At 46.1% G+C, this 15,183-nt stretch overlaps 6 protein-coding genes across 6 annotated transcripts; 1 reads left to right on the top strand and 5 right to left on the bottom strand.

Moving 5' to 3' along the window:
• Nucleotides 1-4,090: 4,090 nt before the first annotated feature.
• On the bottom strand, nt 4,091-4,438 carry Pmar_PMAR003803 (hypothetical protein; the record flags this gene model as incomplete). The annotated part of the gene is made up of 1 exon (XM_002781748.1): nt 4,091-4,438. A coding segment is annotated over one exon (348 nt), but the record flags the coding sequence as incomplete, so codon positions are not given.
• Nucleotides 4,439-4,856: 418 nt separating this feature from the next.
• Nucleotides 4,857-5,222, bottom strand: Pmar_PMAR003802 (hypothetical protein; the record flags this gene model as incomplete). Its single annotated transcript, XM_002781747.1, has 1 exon — nt 4,857-5,222. A coding segment is annotated over one exon (366 nt), but the record flags the coding sequence as incomplete, so codon positions are not given.
• Nucleotides 5,223-5,902: 680 nt separating this feature from the next.
• On the bottom strand, nt 5,903-6,349 carry Pmar_PMAR003801 (hypothetical protein; the record flags this gene model as incomplete). The annotated part of the gene is made up of 1 exon (XM_002781746.1): nt 5,903-6,349. A coding segment is annotated over one exon (447 nt), but the record flags the coding sequence as incomplete, so codon positions are not given.
• Nucleotides 6,350-6,504: 155 nt separating this feature from the next.
• Nucleotides 6,505-6,698, bottom strand: Pmar_PMAR003800 (hypothetical protein; the record flags this gene model as incomplete). Its single annotated transcript, XM_002781745.1, has 1 exon — nt 6,505-6,698. A coding segment is annotated over one exon (194 nt), but the record flags the coding sequence as incomplete, so codon positions are not given.
• A 2,385-nt stretch (nt 6,699-9,083) lies between these two features.
• On the bottom strand, nt 9,084-9,694 carry Pmar_PMAR003799 (Transposable element Tc3 transposase, putative; the record flags this gene model as incomplete). The annotated part of the gene is made up of 2 exons (XM_002781744.1): nt 9,084-9,506; nt 9,545-9,694. The coding sequence occupies 2 exons, from the start codon at nt 9,692-9,694 to the stop codon at nt 9,084-9,086; spliced, it is 573 nt and encodes a 190-aa protein (XP_002781790.1).
• Nucleotides 9,695-10,228: 534 nt separating this feature from the next.
• On the top strand, nt 10,229-11,609 carry Pmar_PMAR003798 (cathepsin D precursor, putative). Its single transcript, XM_002781743.1, has one exon. The coding sequence runs from the start codon at nt 10,232-10,234 to the stop codon at nt 11,360-11,362; it is 1,131 nt and encodes a 376-aa protein (XP_002781789.1). The 5' UTR covers nt 10,229-10,231; the 3' UTR covers nt 11,363-11,609.
• Nucleotides 11,610-15,183: the final 3,574 nt, after the last annotated feature.

Raw genomic sequence — 15,183 nt, 5'->3', positions numbered from 1 at the left:
CCTGGATACACTTAAACCTTGTAAAATAAATTGTAAAAAATGGAATTTTCCTTTCGAACTTACTGAGTAAGTCTTACTCTGCACGATTAGAAATGAACACGATGTCATTCATCACACTTGAGAATAACCATGAAGGACACCGATTACTCCATGTTGAGGATAGCATCCGCAGTTCACGGGTCGTCAGTGACGGCAGTTTCAGCCACCACAGTGTGATTTCATGCAACTTGCACGAAAATAGCGCGCGCGTCTAGTAGTTCGTACCAGTGGCTCTTATCGGCATCAGTGGGATGCTACGTGGAAGCCCGAAGGATCTTTGGGTAACGGCGGGCCGGAGGCCCGCCTACTCCAAGGTTTTAAGCACACCTTCCGCGGGTGCGGACACTCGACCCGGATTGTGCGGACACTCGGCCCCGAGGCCGAAAAAATTAGTGGCAGGAATAAGGATAAAGGATCACGGCCACCTTGGATCTCAGTCAGAACCCTGTCAGGGTTTCATGTCCAATTCGCTTACCTTCCGAAAGTGTTCGGGCACGCCATTGTAATCGATTTTTGCCGAAGGCATCATGCGCTCACTAAAATCGGTAGACCCATCTGGTTGAGATATGATCACTGCTGAGGTAGCTAATACCAAAGAGCCCTCTCCTGAGGGATTCCCTGAGATTACCTCCTCTGAGAAGGAGAATGAGTATTACGACCTGAGACCAGTGTTGGAGGAATATATGTTCGCTTTCCTCAGCCGAGCTCAGGAGTTTCCTCTCTACACCTCTTCAGCCTCTACTTCAGGGGCCTATTTCACAAGAAACGCTCCTTAAGGTGCACCTTGGATTTAGGAGCAAGGGGCAAGGAGCCTTACACCTTACGCGAGGTGCTTTCGCTACAGTTGCACCTCATGCTCCTAAATTTAAGGTGCACCTCGTGAACCCCAATAAGGAGCACGAGGAGCACCTAAACAAACATTGATGCGCATGAAAGAGTCGACGCAGTGTTTCAATGAAGCTAAGGATATGGTTATTGCCATTAGAAAAAACAAACTCGAAAACTTTACCATCAACTCATTTGAGAGCAATCGGTCACGCCAAGACGAGTATGCGGTAAAAATGCATGGTTTGGGGATAGATCATCCGCGGGTGAGACGCGCGGGCTGTAGGGAATAAGCGGAGCGAAGCTCGCATAAAATGGCAAGGAGGGTGCGATAAGGTGCGTAAAGTACACCCCGAGCAGTCTTACGGCACCTTACGTAAGGATCGCAAGGAGGGGCCCAAAAATGCCTCCTATGAAATCGCCCCACATGAGGAGGCCCTCCTTGCACCTTGTAGGGTAAGCCTTACCCGGTAAGGAGCCTTACGGTGAGGAGCCTTATACCACCTTACCTTACGCCAACCCCCCAAATCGTAAGGATGTGAGAGCGACTTGCCATGAAACCGTAAGGTACTAATAACTTCTTTTTCGCACATAGGAACATCAATTCCGGTAGAACTTCTACCGTAGAAGTCTGCGATCGAACTGGAGCAATCCTATCACTGAGGACATTCGCTGACATTCGCGATGGTAGAATACATCGCACCAGCTGGAAGACATCCAGCGGCCTTTCGTCTTAGGTACGATCTGTCAGTGGAACGACAACTGGTATCCTCCGTGCTTTTCGTTCAGAAAAATCCTTGATCAGGTCGCTGCCGTCAAAACTATAATAGTTTAACTATCAGCCACCTGAGATGCCATCTCACTGAGATGACTCAGTCGAAGTCTTCGACTCAGAAAGCTTACTGCAGGCTGCAGCAGCTATACATTGTTTTCTAGTCTCCTCTTTTCTCAATTTCACTATCGTGCGCTTCTGAGCTCCACTCAAGTATCTGCGGTCATCAGGCACTGTGCATCAACGACAAAGTAGCTACAGAAATCGCAGCTAGCAATAGCTGTCATCGATAAGCCGACGTTACGTCGGCTCATTATGAATGAATTTTGCATTAATACGTCGGCGACGTATTCATTCTATGAATAATGGGCCTGTTTCACAAGGATACTTAATTTAAGGCGCCTTAAAGTTAGGAGCAACTTAAGGAGTTACTTAAGGTATACTTAAGTAGTACTCAACTCATTTCACAACGTTTAGGAGCAACTTAAGGAGCTCCTTAACTTAAGGCGTACTTAAGTATCTACTTAACCATGGTGACAGGTAAAGAATATAGTAATACATTTTTTAATATGGCTCAAATACTTGAGTGGTTAGGTTGGTCTGTCGTCATCCGAAACGTGCAGGATCGAATCTAAGGTGTGATGTTTTTCGTAATTAATTGCTTCACAACTACTTTCGTCGATCATTGATAACGAACTGTACGAAAAGAAGGATGATAGCATGAAAAAAGCGGCTGAAGCACGAGAATTGCATGAACTACGCGTTAAAACAGCTCGTGTAAAGTATCAGGCGGTTTTGAGCAAGCTCGACTACTACAAGGCAAAAAAATCTCGTTTGGTACGAGTTGTTACGTTCAACGTAATACGTTGGCATGGCTTGCATTACAAGGTGTCTGGGTTTCGGTGAATTGTAAATCTTGTGTTCAAAAAGTTATGGTGGGAACCGAAACGAACACAATCAAACATGGACATCACTATAATAAGTTCAGTCGGTTTGATTTCCGCTGAGTTGAAGGAGTGAACTCATCGTTTGCCTTCTTTGCCTCTCTAGCTCAACTGGCAGAGCACCGTGCTGCCATTCGTAAGGTCTCCGGTTCGACCTCCGCGAGATACAATATTCAAGCATTGTCCTTCGAAGGGTCCCTGGTTCAACCCCTGTAGGATGCAATATGCAAACACGATACTTAAGTATCTGTTTAGGTAGGGTCGGCTCTACCTTAATAAAATTTAAGGAATACTTAAGTTGCTCCTTAAGTACGCATGTTGTGAAATGCTTCTCGTAAATACTTAAGTATATGCACAGAAACTTAAGGCGCCTTAAGTATTCCTAAACTTAAGGCGCCTTAACGTGCTTACTTAAGTAGTGAAATAGGATGGCCTAATTACTTAAGGTATACTTAAGGCGTTACTTAAGTTTAAGGCGCAATTTGCTCCTATGAAACAGGCCCTCTGTTACAATTAAGTTTGACTTTGAGAATTCAAGTATGTCACAATCGAGATATGTTACCATCAAGATTGATAGTGAGAATCCATGTTTGACACCGGCAGAATATATCACAATCAAGAATGACAATAAACCATACAAGTTTGACAATACGCACACAAGTTTGACAATACGCATCCAAGTTTAGTGACACCGTCTGTTTGCGCCACTACAAGAACGGTAGCATTTGATGATCTCTTGGAAACTTGAGTCTCTTAGAAATTCTCAATTATGCATTTACTAACAACTTTATTATGATGTAGCAGCAAGCCATCCCAATGGTAGCAGCAGGTGGGATGAATACTCAGAGGTTGGAGGAGGAATAGGTAGTTGCCCCTGAGTGCAACTGGAAGAAGAAGAAGAAGTGATGATTATTAAATCATGTATTGCTCGTTGTTGAGGAAGGTTTCAAGTGATGATGATGGTGTTCGCTCGGTTCTACTACTACTACTACTACTACTACTACTACTAGTACTACTACTACTACTACTACTACTACTACTACTACTACTACTACTACTACTACTACTACTACTACTACTACTAGTAGTAGTAGTCTACTACTACTACTACTACTCATTCATTCATTCATTTAGCGCTTAGATCCAACTATGGGACATGCGCGCTACGAATAATAGTAAATTTATGCCAACACCGTCTGCCGGATATATTTCCATCTTCCACCACGATCCTCAACGTCCCTTCTGACCAACTTCATCCACTTAGAATCAGTCTCGATTTGTGATTCAATCCAGTCTCTTTGAATCATACCTTTGGGCTGTCTTAGGGCATGACCAAACCAGCGTAGACGCTTTTGACTAACAACCTCTTGGACACAATATTCCCCTAACCATCCCGAAACTTCTAGTTCGGACACTTTCCAATAAGTCGTAGTACTATCCTCACGATCTTCATCTGTTGAGCTATCTCGATTTCTACCCTATCTTATAATGTTACTGACCAACTTATTACAACATGGCAGAGGGACACCAGCCAAGGATTGTACACTGGATACTTAGGGATACAACCAACCAATGAATGCAGATTCTGATAAGTAATGCTGGGCTCGTTGAGGATAGTTCTCAATGCTGACTTACATTTATTATTCTTAGGCTTACTTATAGTGATATATTTTTTACCGTGCTTGTTGACAATAGTAACTCCCAAGATATCACTTGTTGGCTGGATGTCCATATCGAAGATCTTATGGGACGATATAAGGAAGTCGTAGTGCCCGAGGGCGTCGTTAATAATAGCTAATTCTTCAATAGCATGCCCATAAGTAGCCACCAAAATGTCGTCCATATAGCTTTTGCACATAGATGGTTGCTTTAAAGGGGTTAGATGTAAGACATATCTTACTGAGGTTTCCAAACACCATGGAGCAACATTTATCCCATATGGTAATGATAGGAATCGCATAGTACAATAAGAACCATCAGATAGTAGGACTCGGGTGTCTGTCAACGTAGAGAAATACTGGCCCAGCCGAATACATGTAAATGCATCACTTATATCCAAAGTAGCATGTGAAGTAAATAGTCTAGCTTCAAGTAACACGTCTGGGATTTGGGACTGCTTAAAAGCCATGTCACTGCACTTGTCGTGGAGGTAGTTATTCACATATAGGAAATTCCTATTAGGAATGTCAAGATAACTCTGGCACGTTTTCGTCGTACAACATAATAATTCTGGATAGTAGTGGCCTCTGAACGTGGTGGTAGCCGTACAACTTTACCCGCTTGTTGCCATTTATGCCATATATTCACCGAATCTTCTAGGTCTTGCTTAGGGCAGTTCGCCATACGAGTATGTAACCTTCCATACCGTTTATACTCTGCGACATTCATGGGCCTTATGGTACCCTTCTTGATCTCCACAGTAAAGCATTTAGTCTTCTTGACAGCATCATAAGTAAGGTAAAGAGTAATCCATCCCAGATCTTGTACAGTAGCGAGTATATGTAGGTGTGAGGGTAAAATAGATGCAGTAGTATTATGGTCTTCATGAGGTACTTGATGGACGAACGAGGTTACATGTTGAGGAGCGGGCGCCTTTGAGAGAGACTGGCTGTGTGGTTGTACGGGATGATCGGATGTGGTATCTGAGAGATGAAGGGACAACGAAGGTGGTGTAGTAGACTGATCGATCTTCAATCCAATAGCACGCTGTAGTGCTCGTCCAACAATGATATTTTCAACAATATGTTCTACAATTATGAACGGATATTTCACTAACTTTTTAGACGAAAAACACAATGGTAAAATTACAGTACCAATACACGGAAGTGGTTTACCATCAGCAGTGAACAATTGGTGTGATGATTCATTACTATATTGCAATACATTACTAGATCTTAACTTATCAACATATCGTCTATCAACTAGAGAATATTCACTACCAGTATCGATAAATAAATTACATTTATGATTATATACAGTAACAGGGTAAAGTAACCGCGATGAATGATTAGTGGAACAATTTACTGTGGGCGGGACAGGTGAACGCGGTTCATCCCTGTCCCGTACTCGTCTTCCGAAAAATTATCATACTCAATGGTATCGACAGTATTAGTAACATCGTACATACTAACATCATCTTCATGATTGGCAGTTTGGTTAAATGAACGGTTTTGATTGTCAGGTCTTCGTCCATTCCGTGGAAAACGATTATTCCGATTCCCATAATCAGGAGATGCTTGCTGGTCTCGGAGACGCCGTCGACACTCACGCCAAAGATGACCAGGGATACCGCAGTAGTCACAGGTAGAAGACCACGACCTACGTTGAGGGAAACTACGACGATTGTATGTATAATTGTTCCTTCCAGGTCTCCTTGAGGGTTGATAACGACCATAGCGGTAGAATCCGCCTTTACCTTTACCACGCCGGGAAATGAAGTTCACCATGAGTTGTTGTTCTTGTCGGATAGCTTCAGTAAGGTCAGCAATCGCTGCTACAGCAGGGTCGGACTTCGTCAGAGGATCGTTAAGTTGAACTGATGGTAGATTCACAGCATCAACAGTAGGGGCTTCTAGTGGTGCGTCGTGAGTAATTGGAGTAGTACCAGTACTCGCATTGGAACCGGTATTAGATTTACTCGATGAGGGAGTCGTCTGGATAGCTTGGAGTCTCTTAGCCATACGTAATGCATCTTGTAGACTATGAATAGATTCTCGTGACTTTCTCAGATCAACTTGTAGGTCAGTAGGTAGTGAAGCTATGAACTTAGCTATGAGCAAAGCATCCCTTGACTTGCTGTCTAACGTCAGTCCGCTAGACTCCAGCAACTCCGTAAGCTTATAGGCATAGAGGTCCAAATTATCAGTAGAATCATACTTAGCATTAGAAAACTGATCAAACGGGAAACTGGTATAAAGGCAGTACTTTGCTCGGGAGCAAGCTCGTCTTCCAACTTCTGCATGGCTTTAGATAGGGTACTCCTATTTTCCGCAGGTATCCTGGTGAACATTACCAATGCAACCTTCTCCAATAAAGTCGGTAACTTCTCCAAGGCGGTCTCGTCAGTCCAACCATTGGCTTCTTGACAGTAAGCAAAACGGAGACGCCACTCACGAAAACTTCCAATACCAGAATAGGGCTTAGGGACAGCAGTGTATTTACTTACGGTGGATGTCGACGTTTCTTCATTACTTGCTTTTGTCATGTTGACCAGTAGGAGCTGCTACCACTTTGTGGAACGCAAGAACTGTATGTATCATAGGAGGATATAAGTATACAAGAGCTATAGCAAATGGGAACTACATAGCTTAGCTAATAGCTGAGGGAGACAGGTCTGTGTCAGTCACCACACACTGTCTACGTATGGGAGGGTTGGGCCGCGGGGGAGGGTACCGGAGCAGAGGTCGGTGCCTCGCGAGCTGTACATACGAGGTGGGAGCTATCGGTGCGCGGTGAGGGATTAGTGGCAAGGGGTGTCAGAACAGCGGATGGCGCCGCTTCAGTGCGGTGGGGAGGGGTGAGAATAGAGGCCGGACGCGCCGCGCCCTCGATCAGCGTAAGGTGGTGCTTGGTTAGCACTTGTAAGACCTTTTGGCCTCTAAGCTGGTGCTCAGGGGGTAGAAGGTCTAGGACGCCAGCGACGGCGCCAATCACTTCCGAAGGCCGCTAAAGAGAAGCCGACACACCGTTGAACTTATTGAGGAGCTCGTCCAGACTCGCTGGACCAGACTCCCGTGGGCCCCAATTTCCACGCTGACAGAATTAACCATTTCTTCTTCGAAAGACACAAGCGAGCGTGGACTCAATTCGGCGCGAGACGGATTCGGATAGAAATCACCGAAATCATAGTTTTCCAACGAATGAGTGCAGGCCTCATCAATCTCCACGTCGCTGTCGTCAGCGCATGAATCATGCCAATTGACTTTACTCGAAGCCGGATCCCCACGGTGTCCAAGCGAGCGAGAAGCCATCCCACCATTTTTACCAATAGATTTCCTCGGAGTGAGATCACCTCCATCTTTCCCTTCTCCCTTCGCATCACGGAAAGTCACGGCTTTGTCGACCATGGGTTCGCCCCTAGGGACTCCTGTGATAAAAGCTCCCCTGCTGAGGATAGGGTCCTCGATACCAGACTTGTGTGCACCCGAGGGCTCTTCGCGACACGGGCTGTCGGAGGGGGGAAGAGGGGAGGGGTTAGCTCCGATGATTCGTGATCGCCTCGAACTGTCATGAGAAAAAAAAAAATCCAATTTCGTCAACATATCGGTTTAGGAATTTCAATTTCATTGGCGCGTCGACTTAGGAACTCCAATTTCGACAAAAAAATTAGGAACTTCGATTTCGAAATAATAATAACTCCTTTTTCGCACATAGAGACATCAATTCCGGTAGAACATCTACCGTACTGTATACGGTAGAATCGCAGAATACGGCGTATTCTGCGATTGAACTGCAGCAATCCTATCACTGAGGACATTCGCTGACATTCGCGATAGTAGAATACATCGCATCAGCCGGAAGACATCCAGCGGCCTTTCGTCTTGGGTATGATCTGTTAGTGGAACGGCGACTGGTATCCTCCGTGCTTTTCGTTCAGAAAAATCCTTGATCAGGTCGCTGCAGTCAAAACTATAATAGTTTAACTATTAACCACCTGAGATGCCATCTCACTGAGATGACTCAGTCGAAGACTTCGACTGAGATGATCTCAGTCGAAGTCTTCGACCCAGAAAGCTTAACTTACTGCAGGCTGCAGTCTGCAGCAGCTATACATTGTTTTCTAGTCTCCTCGCCTCCCAGTTTCACGATCGAGCGCTTCTGAGCTGCACTCAAGTATCTGCGGTCATCAGACACTGCGTATCAACGACAAGGTAGCTACAGAAATCGTAGCTATCAATAGCTGTCATCCATGAGCCGACGTTACGTCGGCTCATTATGAATACTTCGCATGAATACATGAATTCGCATGAATCGTCGGCGACGTATTCATTCTATGAAAAACGTAAACAAAAGCACGATACAAGAAAATTGCATGTACATTTTAAACACCCCAGCGGCATGGCGGGCCCCCTGTGACCCCCGGCCGGGCGGGTCTCCGAAAAAGTTTTTCACATGTTTCACCCTAAGCAGCTTCCTGGATACATCTCCACAGAGACTCGAGGTCGTTAAACTACCTCCCTCCAGAGTACAACTTCCTAAGACGGGCCTACTACATGTGAACAAGCTCAAACGAGGTCTCACTTCTTCAAGATGCTCCAATACCGTTCAATCGGATTTATATCCGGCGAATTGGGAGGCCAATTCATGAGCTTTCTGCTGGTAAATCCTTTCTTCTCGAGGCAGTCCTTGGTAAACTTGCTGGCATGGCAGGGGGCATTGCATGAATATCAGGTCGCGCTTGGCCGCCCTCCCGGGCTTCCGATACCATGGGAAGAAGCACTGGTCGAGAAGTTTAGTGTACCTGCGTGGCTCACTACTGCATCATCCCAGCCGTAGGCTCTATCTCACTCTTGCGAGTTCATTTTCACTTTTTGTTGGTCCCTCACGGGACCGAAGACCTTTCCTTCGATGATCCCGGCCCAAATCATGACGCCACTTCCTCCCTGTTGACGCTTGGATCGGCTCGGACAAGTACCATCCATAATCCACCCTCGGGCCCACCCATCGGGGCCGTCCAGCGTCGCTCGTGACTCGTCCGTCCACAGCACCTTCGAGAAATCCGTCTTCATGTTATCCTTGGCCCATCGCACCCTCTCTTCCTTATGGGTTTTCGTCAAGGAAGGCCTGGGGTTGGCTTTCAAGACCTTCCCTATGCTCTTCAGCACCTTGCACCTGGTGCTTTTGCTCCCTTTACTCACCTCCGCCGCGTCAAACAACTCCTTGCTGGTGGCTAGCGGGGCTCTAACCATCTCTCTCTTGAGTTTTCTCTTCTCTCGTGGCGTAACAGACTTCTCGTACGGCCCACCCCCCTCTGGTAGACCTTAGAAGGGTCCTCCAGGTACTTCTTGATAGTACGGTGGTCCCTTCCAAGCTCCTTCACAACTTCGAGGTTCTTAGCCCCTTCAGCAAGCCTCTTAACTACGACGGCGTCGGTTAGAAGCAATTTCTGTGGCATAATAACGAGATCAAGTTGTGTTGCCTAAGGAATCTGCACGGTTCGCGGGGGTGATTATTTCGCTCGCCATGATATATCAGTAACCGTTCCGAACATAACCGTTTCGACTCAACATGTGATGTATCATGGTAATCACTATATCCTGTTGGAGTTTCATCTCAAAACTCTCATTCGTCAACGAGAAACACAGATTTTTTTGAATTTGCCTAAGAAAGAAATACGCTACTAGTTGCGGACCTAGATGGGATCCATTCTATACCGTGTTGTGTGGCACAGATTGTGTCGCACGGAACGCATAAGTATACTGTGCCGGGAAAAAAGAGCGAACAACCGAGAAAATCGGGGATTTTCGGTTTCGATCGGGAGATGAATCCCGCCGGTTCGGTCAGTAAACCGATCAAAACCGAATTGAAACCGTTGATTTTCTTTTGATGATTTCGGTTGCCGAGACTTGCTGCCGCGAGCCAGCAGGTGCGCACGAACCGTGAGACAAAAACGTGGCACTTGGCTCTGTTGAGCTCCAAAATATTGACCAAAATGCGTTCTCCTATGCCCGTTCGACTGCTCGTCTTGGTCTATTCATTTCACGTGTTGAAGGTCTCCCGGGGAGAAACTCTCAAGCTGGATGTCAAGTACGGACTTATGCCTAAGCATGGCTTTGGATTGTTCCATACTCTGGTCGACCCGAATGGCCAGAAGCTACATGCTCTCGTTGACACTGGGTCGGACTCATTCTTTCTCATCTGGAAGAAATGGTTAGAGAAAGCCAGTGGACGTCCCTGCAGTGATTGGGCCATGGGGTGTTACAAATGTTCGGAGCCTTGCTCTGTGGGTAAACCGACTACAACTATTACTTTCGATGACGGATACACGGTGAACATTTTTCAGCATAAAGCGAAATTGACGGTGGGTCAGGTGTCGCCGATCCTCACTTTCGGACTGATATTCAACCAGAATCCTCCCGTCAGTGAGAAGGCTCCGACTAACTCGATGGGTCTTGACTATGATAAAGGTGATGTGAACTTCCCCTCTCTAATGACGCAGTTGCTATCATCAAAAACTGTAACGACGGGTATCTTTGCTCTCTACTTGTATCCTCCCGCTGATCCCTCAAAGCCAGCCGCTGATGGAGGCCTACTCCTGGGTGGAGGCGATCCTGCATTATATGTGGGTGGACTGAACTTCGTCGACTTCTCTACGGACAAGCGTTACATGGTAAATCTTGATAAGCTACAAGTCGGTGATGGACATCTAACTCTTAACATCAATATGAACTTACACCTCGACACCGGCACCAACTTCCTATTCGTCCCACAATTATACTATGACGATCTCATTAAGGATATCAAAACTCAAACTGACAAGGCTGCGGGTATGCATGTCGACTTCAAGTTCGATCCAGGGAAAAAGATATGGTTCTTCCCTTGCCAACACATGAGCAAGCTGCCACTGTTGAGGTTTGGCTTGGGCCCTAAGGGCATAACTCCATTCACGATGACATACATGAACTATGCCAGGAATAAATCTAATGAATGTTCACTCGTGATCTGGGAGGGCCAAGGGAATATTTGGATTCTCTTCGATCGTATGCTTATCGGTAATTATTTTGAGTTCGACCCTACTTACAAACGAGTCGGAATCGGGAAGTTGAAATCGCGATCTCTGTGAACCATTCTCTTCTTTTGTGGTCTTCTTTTGAATCTACGGTCCACGGCAGCACGCCCTCCATTATGGTTGGCCATTCCATGACTGCTCCGTGGAAAGAGCTTTAGCTGGATTCGCCATTATAGTAGCGTGGTGCTACATCTTTTATTTAGAGGAATGCTATTTGACGAATAACTCGTTTCATTGAGATATTATTCTTCGGCTAATGAGCCCGTTATGTCAGCAGATTAGGATTTAACTTACACGTATTTAAATATTGGAGCTTCTTGAGTTTATCATGAGTGCATCATATTGCCGAACAAGGAACTACATTTGACCGCTAAACTCCAGTGATGAGCTCCAAAGTGAACATGCTGTGGTGCCGTGATGTCATCACGGTGATGATCCTATTATGCAGCTGCCGGCGGCAGCTGCATAATGACATTACGGCAGCCTGCCGCAGATACGCTTCACTCGGGCAATATCACCATATTAAATATGGCATACTTTGATAGCTTCTATGTGCAAGATGGGTCCGGCTTTCGCCCCTGGGAATGTTGGTACTGGAGGAGGTGCAACTCAGCAACTGGTGTTTTCCCTGCAGCGCCACATATTCATGTTGCATTACAACCCTCAGAATATCTTCTACGGCGTCAACCTAACCTGCTGGACGTTCATGGGAGGAAAACACTCGCGGTATTGGCCAATCTGATCCGTTTGACTATGATCCTGGAGGGCTGCGCCCTGCTCGAGCGGAAGCTGATCAACGCAGTCGGGTGGCCGATGCTATGTTGGCGAAGTTTCCTACAGTCACCTGGGCGGGTAGGCCGGTCAAGAATTCCAACCCGCTGCAGAGGCACAAAACGCATATCAGAGTCGAGATGGTATTGACGGATCACGGTAGAGAAGTCTCAGAGAGAATCCCAGGTAAGGTGTACTCTTTTTGAATAAACTCGTGCGACGTCCTGGTTAGATTGTTCTATGCTAACACTATCACTTTCAAACCTTGAACATCGTAAACGAGCACGTATGTCAAGTAATTGGCTTAAGGAAGAATTCCTCGAGCACATCGGGCAGGATGAACCTATCCGATAGGTTCAATTAGCTTACTTAGTCTCTTAGCTAAATGTTTTGAGTTGATGTGTCTGATACAGAATTCAAGCCATTGATTCGCTAGCATGTAGCATTTAGCGACCTTAAACCTATATATAGTCTGCTATCCTGTGAACTGCGGTGGGTTGTTATATTCACTGAACTTCAGCGCCACTTTCATTCGAGATGCAATACTTCAAGTGTTCTGTTAAACAGAATCTGTTTGCAATCAACGATCTTCGGTCTGACCGAATCGGTCACCGAAGTTCCGTGTATTACACCTCGATTGGATGTTCGACCTTGTACATCATATGTATGAGTTATGGACTCGTCAGTGATGAGTCATCAGTGTTTGCCCTGGAAAGCTGACGGTCGACCTCCATTTCCGCCCAAAACCCGCTAAAATCACCAACCCATGGCCCCCGCTTTGGTGCCCTTAATTTTCTGCTGGGGCCCTGGCAATTCCCCTCCTACCTTCGAAGTTCCAGACTGCCCTTTAAATTACTACACTCGAAACACGTGGGTCTGGAGACAAGCTAGGCTTGTCCATGAAGAGTCGGGCTTGAAGGTCGCAGTGCGAGTACGACTGCACACCCTATCCGGAGTCCGGACGAGAGCTCCTTCGCCAAAACGATCACATTTGCTGCGATTGATGTAGAGTGGCACGACATCCATGTCGTCTATGGTGTTAAACGTTATGTCATTACACCTCAGGCCTTGACACTCTCTGCATCTCAGCAGACCGAAAACGCATACCAGAAGAGTGATGCCTGATCTCTTTTTTTCTTTCACGCATGCTTTGAGAGCCTGACGTGTCTGGCTGATCGTGACTGGAAGCTTGGCAGCGGGCTCAGCGCTAGCACCAGAGTTCTTCTTCCGGACGACTATAAGTGCCCTTCGGATGTGTTTAACTGCGGTTTGTGAGAAAATGTGTCCGACCTCGATGTGCCGTGTTTTCAGAGCTGCTGCATAAGTTTCTATGGTGGAGTACGCATACCCCACCTTGTTGAAAATATAGACGAATGTGAGCACCGACTCGGCCGATAAGGGATACATCCTGTGACAAGATTCTTGTCGAGACCGACCTTCGGAGTCCGAAGTTCGGAACCCAGGATGACGTCTCAGAACAGCTTCTCACCCGGACCATAGGTGCGCCGCGTGCTCGGAGCCAGGGCGGAGCGGACCAGATCACTCATGGACGTTCTGTCCACGGGCTAAGGAGAACCATTCTCCCAAATTTCTATTCAACCCTTTTCCGAGTCCTTCCAAACCCCAAATTTCTTTCCAGGTTTTGACGCTGATACCTCAGAACGAAGGCAAAGTAGGCGTTTCAGTCACTGTTGGCCTAGCGTTCCACCAGCGACCAGTTCCAGATATGATCCCACGCCTTTCGTGCATATTATGCACTGCATAACCAGCGAACCCGTTAAGCCGAAGGGATAGAATCTCGCAAGCCTCGTCGTTTCAGAGACAGTCTCGAGTCTCTCTAAATTTTCCAACCTGTCGAGACTCTCGACAGGTTGGAAAATTTAGCATCAAGCAAAGAACCCGGACGTCTCGGACCGGATCAAGAATCCTTCCACGTGAAGCCATCTGATGTGTTAGTACTCGAGAAAGGCCTTGAGCCGATGCTGAATGATGAAGCAAGAGTGAGGGGGAAAGTACGGCTGGTCACAAGGCTGCATTCTTCTGCTGCCGCTTAAACCACGTTTAGAATGAAGGTCCATTTATGGGGCTAGTTCAAGAACGAATGTATTGAGATTTACTGTTAGATGGAAACGAGCTCAGAGACCTCCTCGTGGTGTTCCTGGAAACTCAGCTATAATGTTCATTGTTGTGGCTAACATCTGAGCATTCGATTGTTTCTTCCCTTTCTGTTTCCTTGTACAATTTGTTATTGTTACTTTGTCGGTTTGCTTATCGTTTTGTTACGTCTCTACACCATTTCCCGTGCAAGTTTGACAAGTGAGCAGACAAGAATGACAATGTTACCATCAAGAGTGACAATGGGAATTCAAGTTTGTCACAATTAAATTCTGTTACAATCAAGTTTGACTTTGAGAATTCAAGTATGTCACAATCGAGATATGTTACCATCAAGATTGACAATGAAAATCCAAGTTTGTCAGAGTTCAATTATGTTACAAGCAAGATTGATAGTGAGAATTCATGTTTGACACCGGCAGAATATATCACAATCAAGAATGACAATAAACCACACTAGTTCGGCAATACGCACACAAGTTTGACAATACGCACCAAGTTTAGTGACACCGTCTGTTTGCGCCACTACAAGAACGGTAGGGCGTGTCCAAACACTGTCACTAAACTTTGTGTCCTAAATCACTAAATCTCAGCGCGCGCCCTCATAGTCGATATAAAGCGCGACTTCGTTTCAACGGCGTTAGGGAAACAGATGAACCAAAAACCCGGAGGGAAGCAACTTCCTTCAAGCAAGTTTACGAAGAGGGTTCAGCGGGCCAGGCGGATCTGTCTCAAGTCCATGTCTCATTGGGAAAACTCGACACTCGTTTTGTGAGCTACATTTTGATTCACCTTCCAAGTTTTTCGAGCTGCGAAACCCAACACTATATCATTGATGTATGCAGATCACTATACTTCGAACAGTATGACTCAGTGAAGACCACTTATTAATGATGCTGATGGGCTTCTCGAGCTTCGGTCGACCACAGGAGTGGTGGAATGTTTGAGCCTCAAACTTTGAGGTACTTGCACTTGATTGCTCAACTTGG

Source organism: Perkinsus marinus, assembly GCF_000006405.1.
Source record: "Perkinsus marinus ATCC 50983 genomic scaffold scf_1104296941634, whole genome shotgun sequence".
NCBI lineage: Eukaryota > Perkinsozoa > Perkinsida > Perkinsidae > Perkinsus > Perkinsus marinus.
This window is presented reverse-complemented; position numbering and strand designations above follow the sequence as displayed.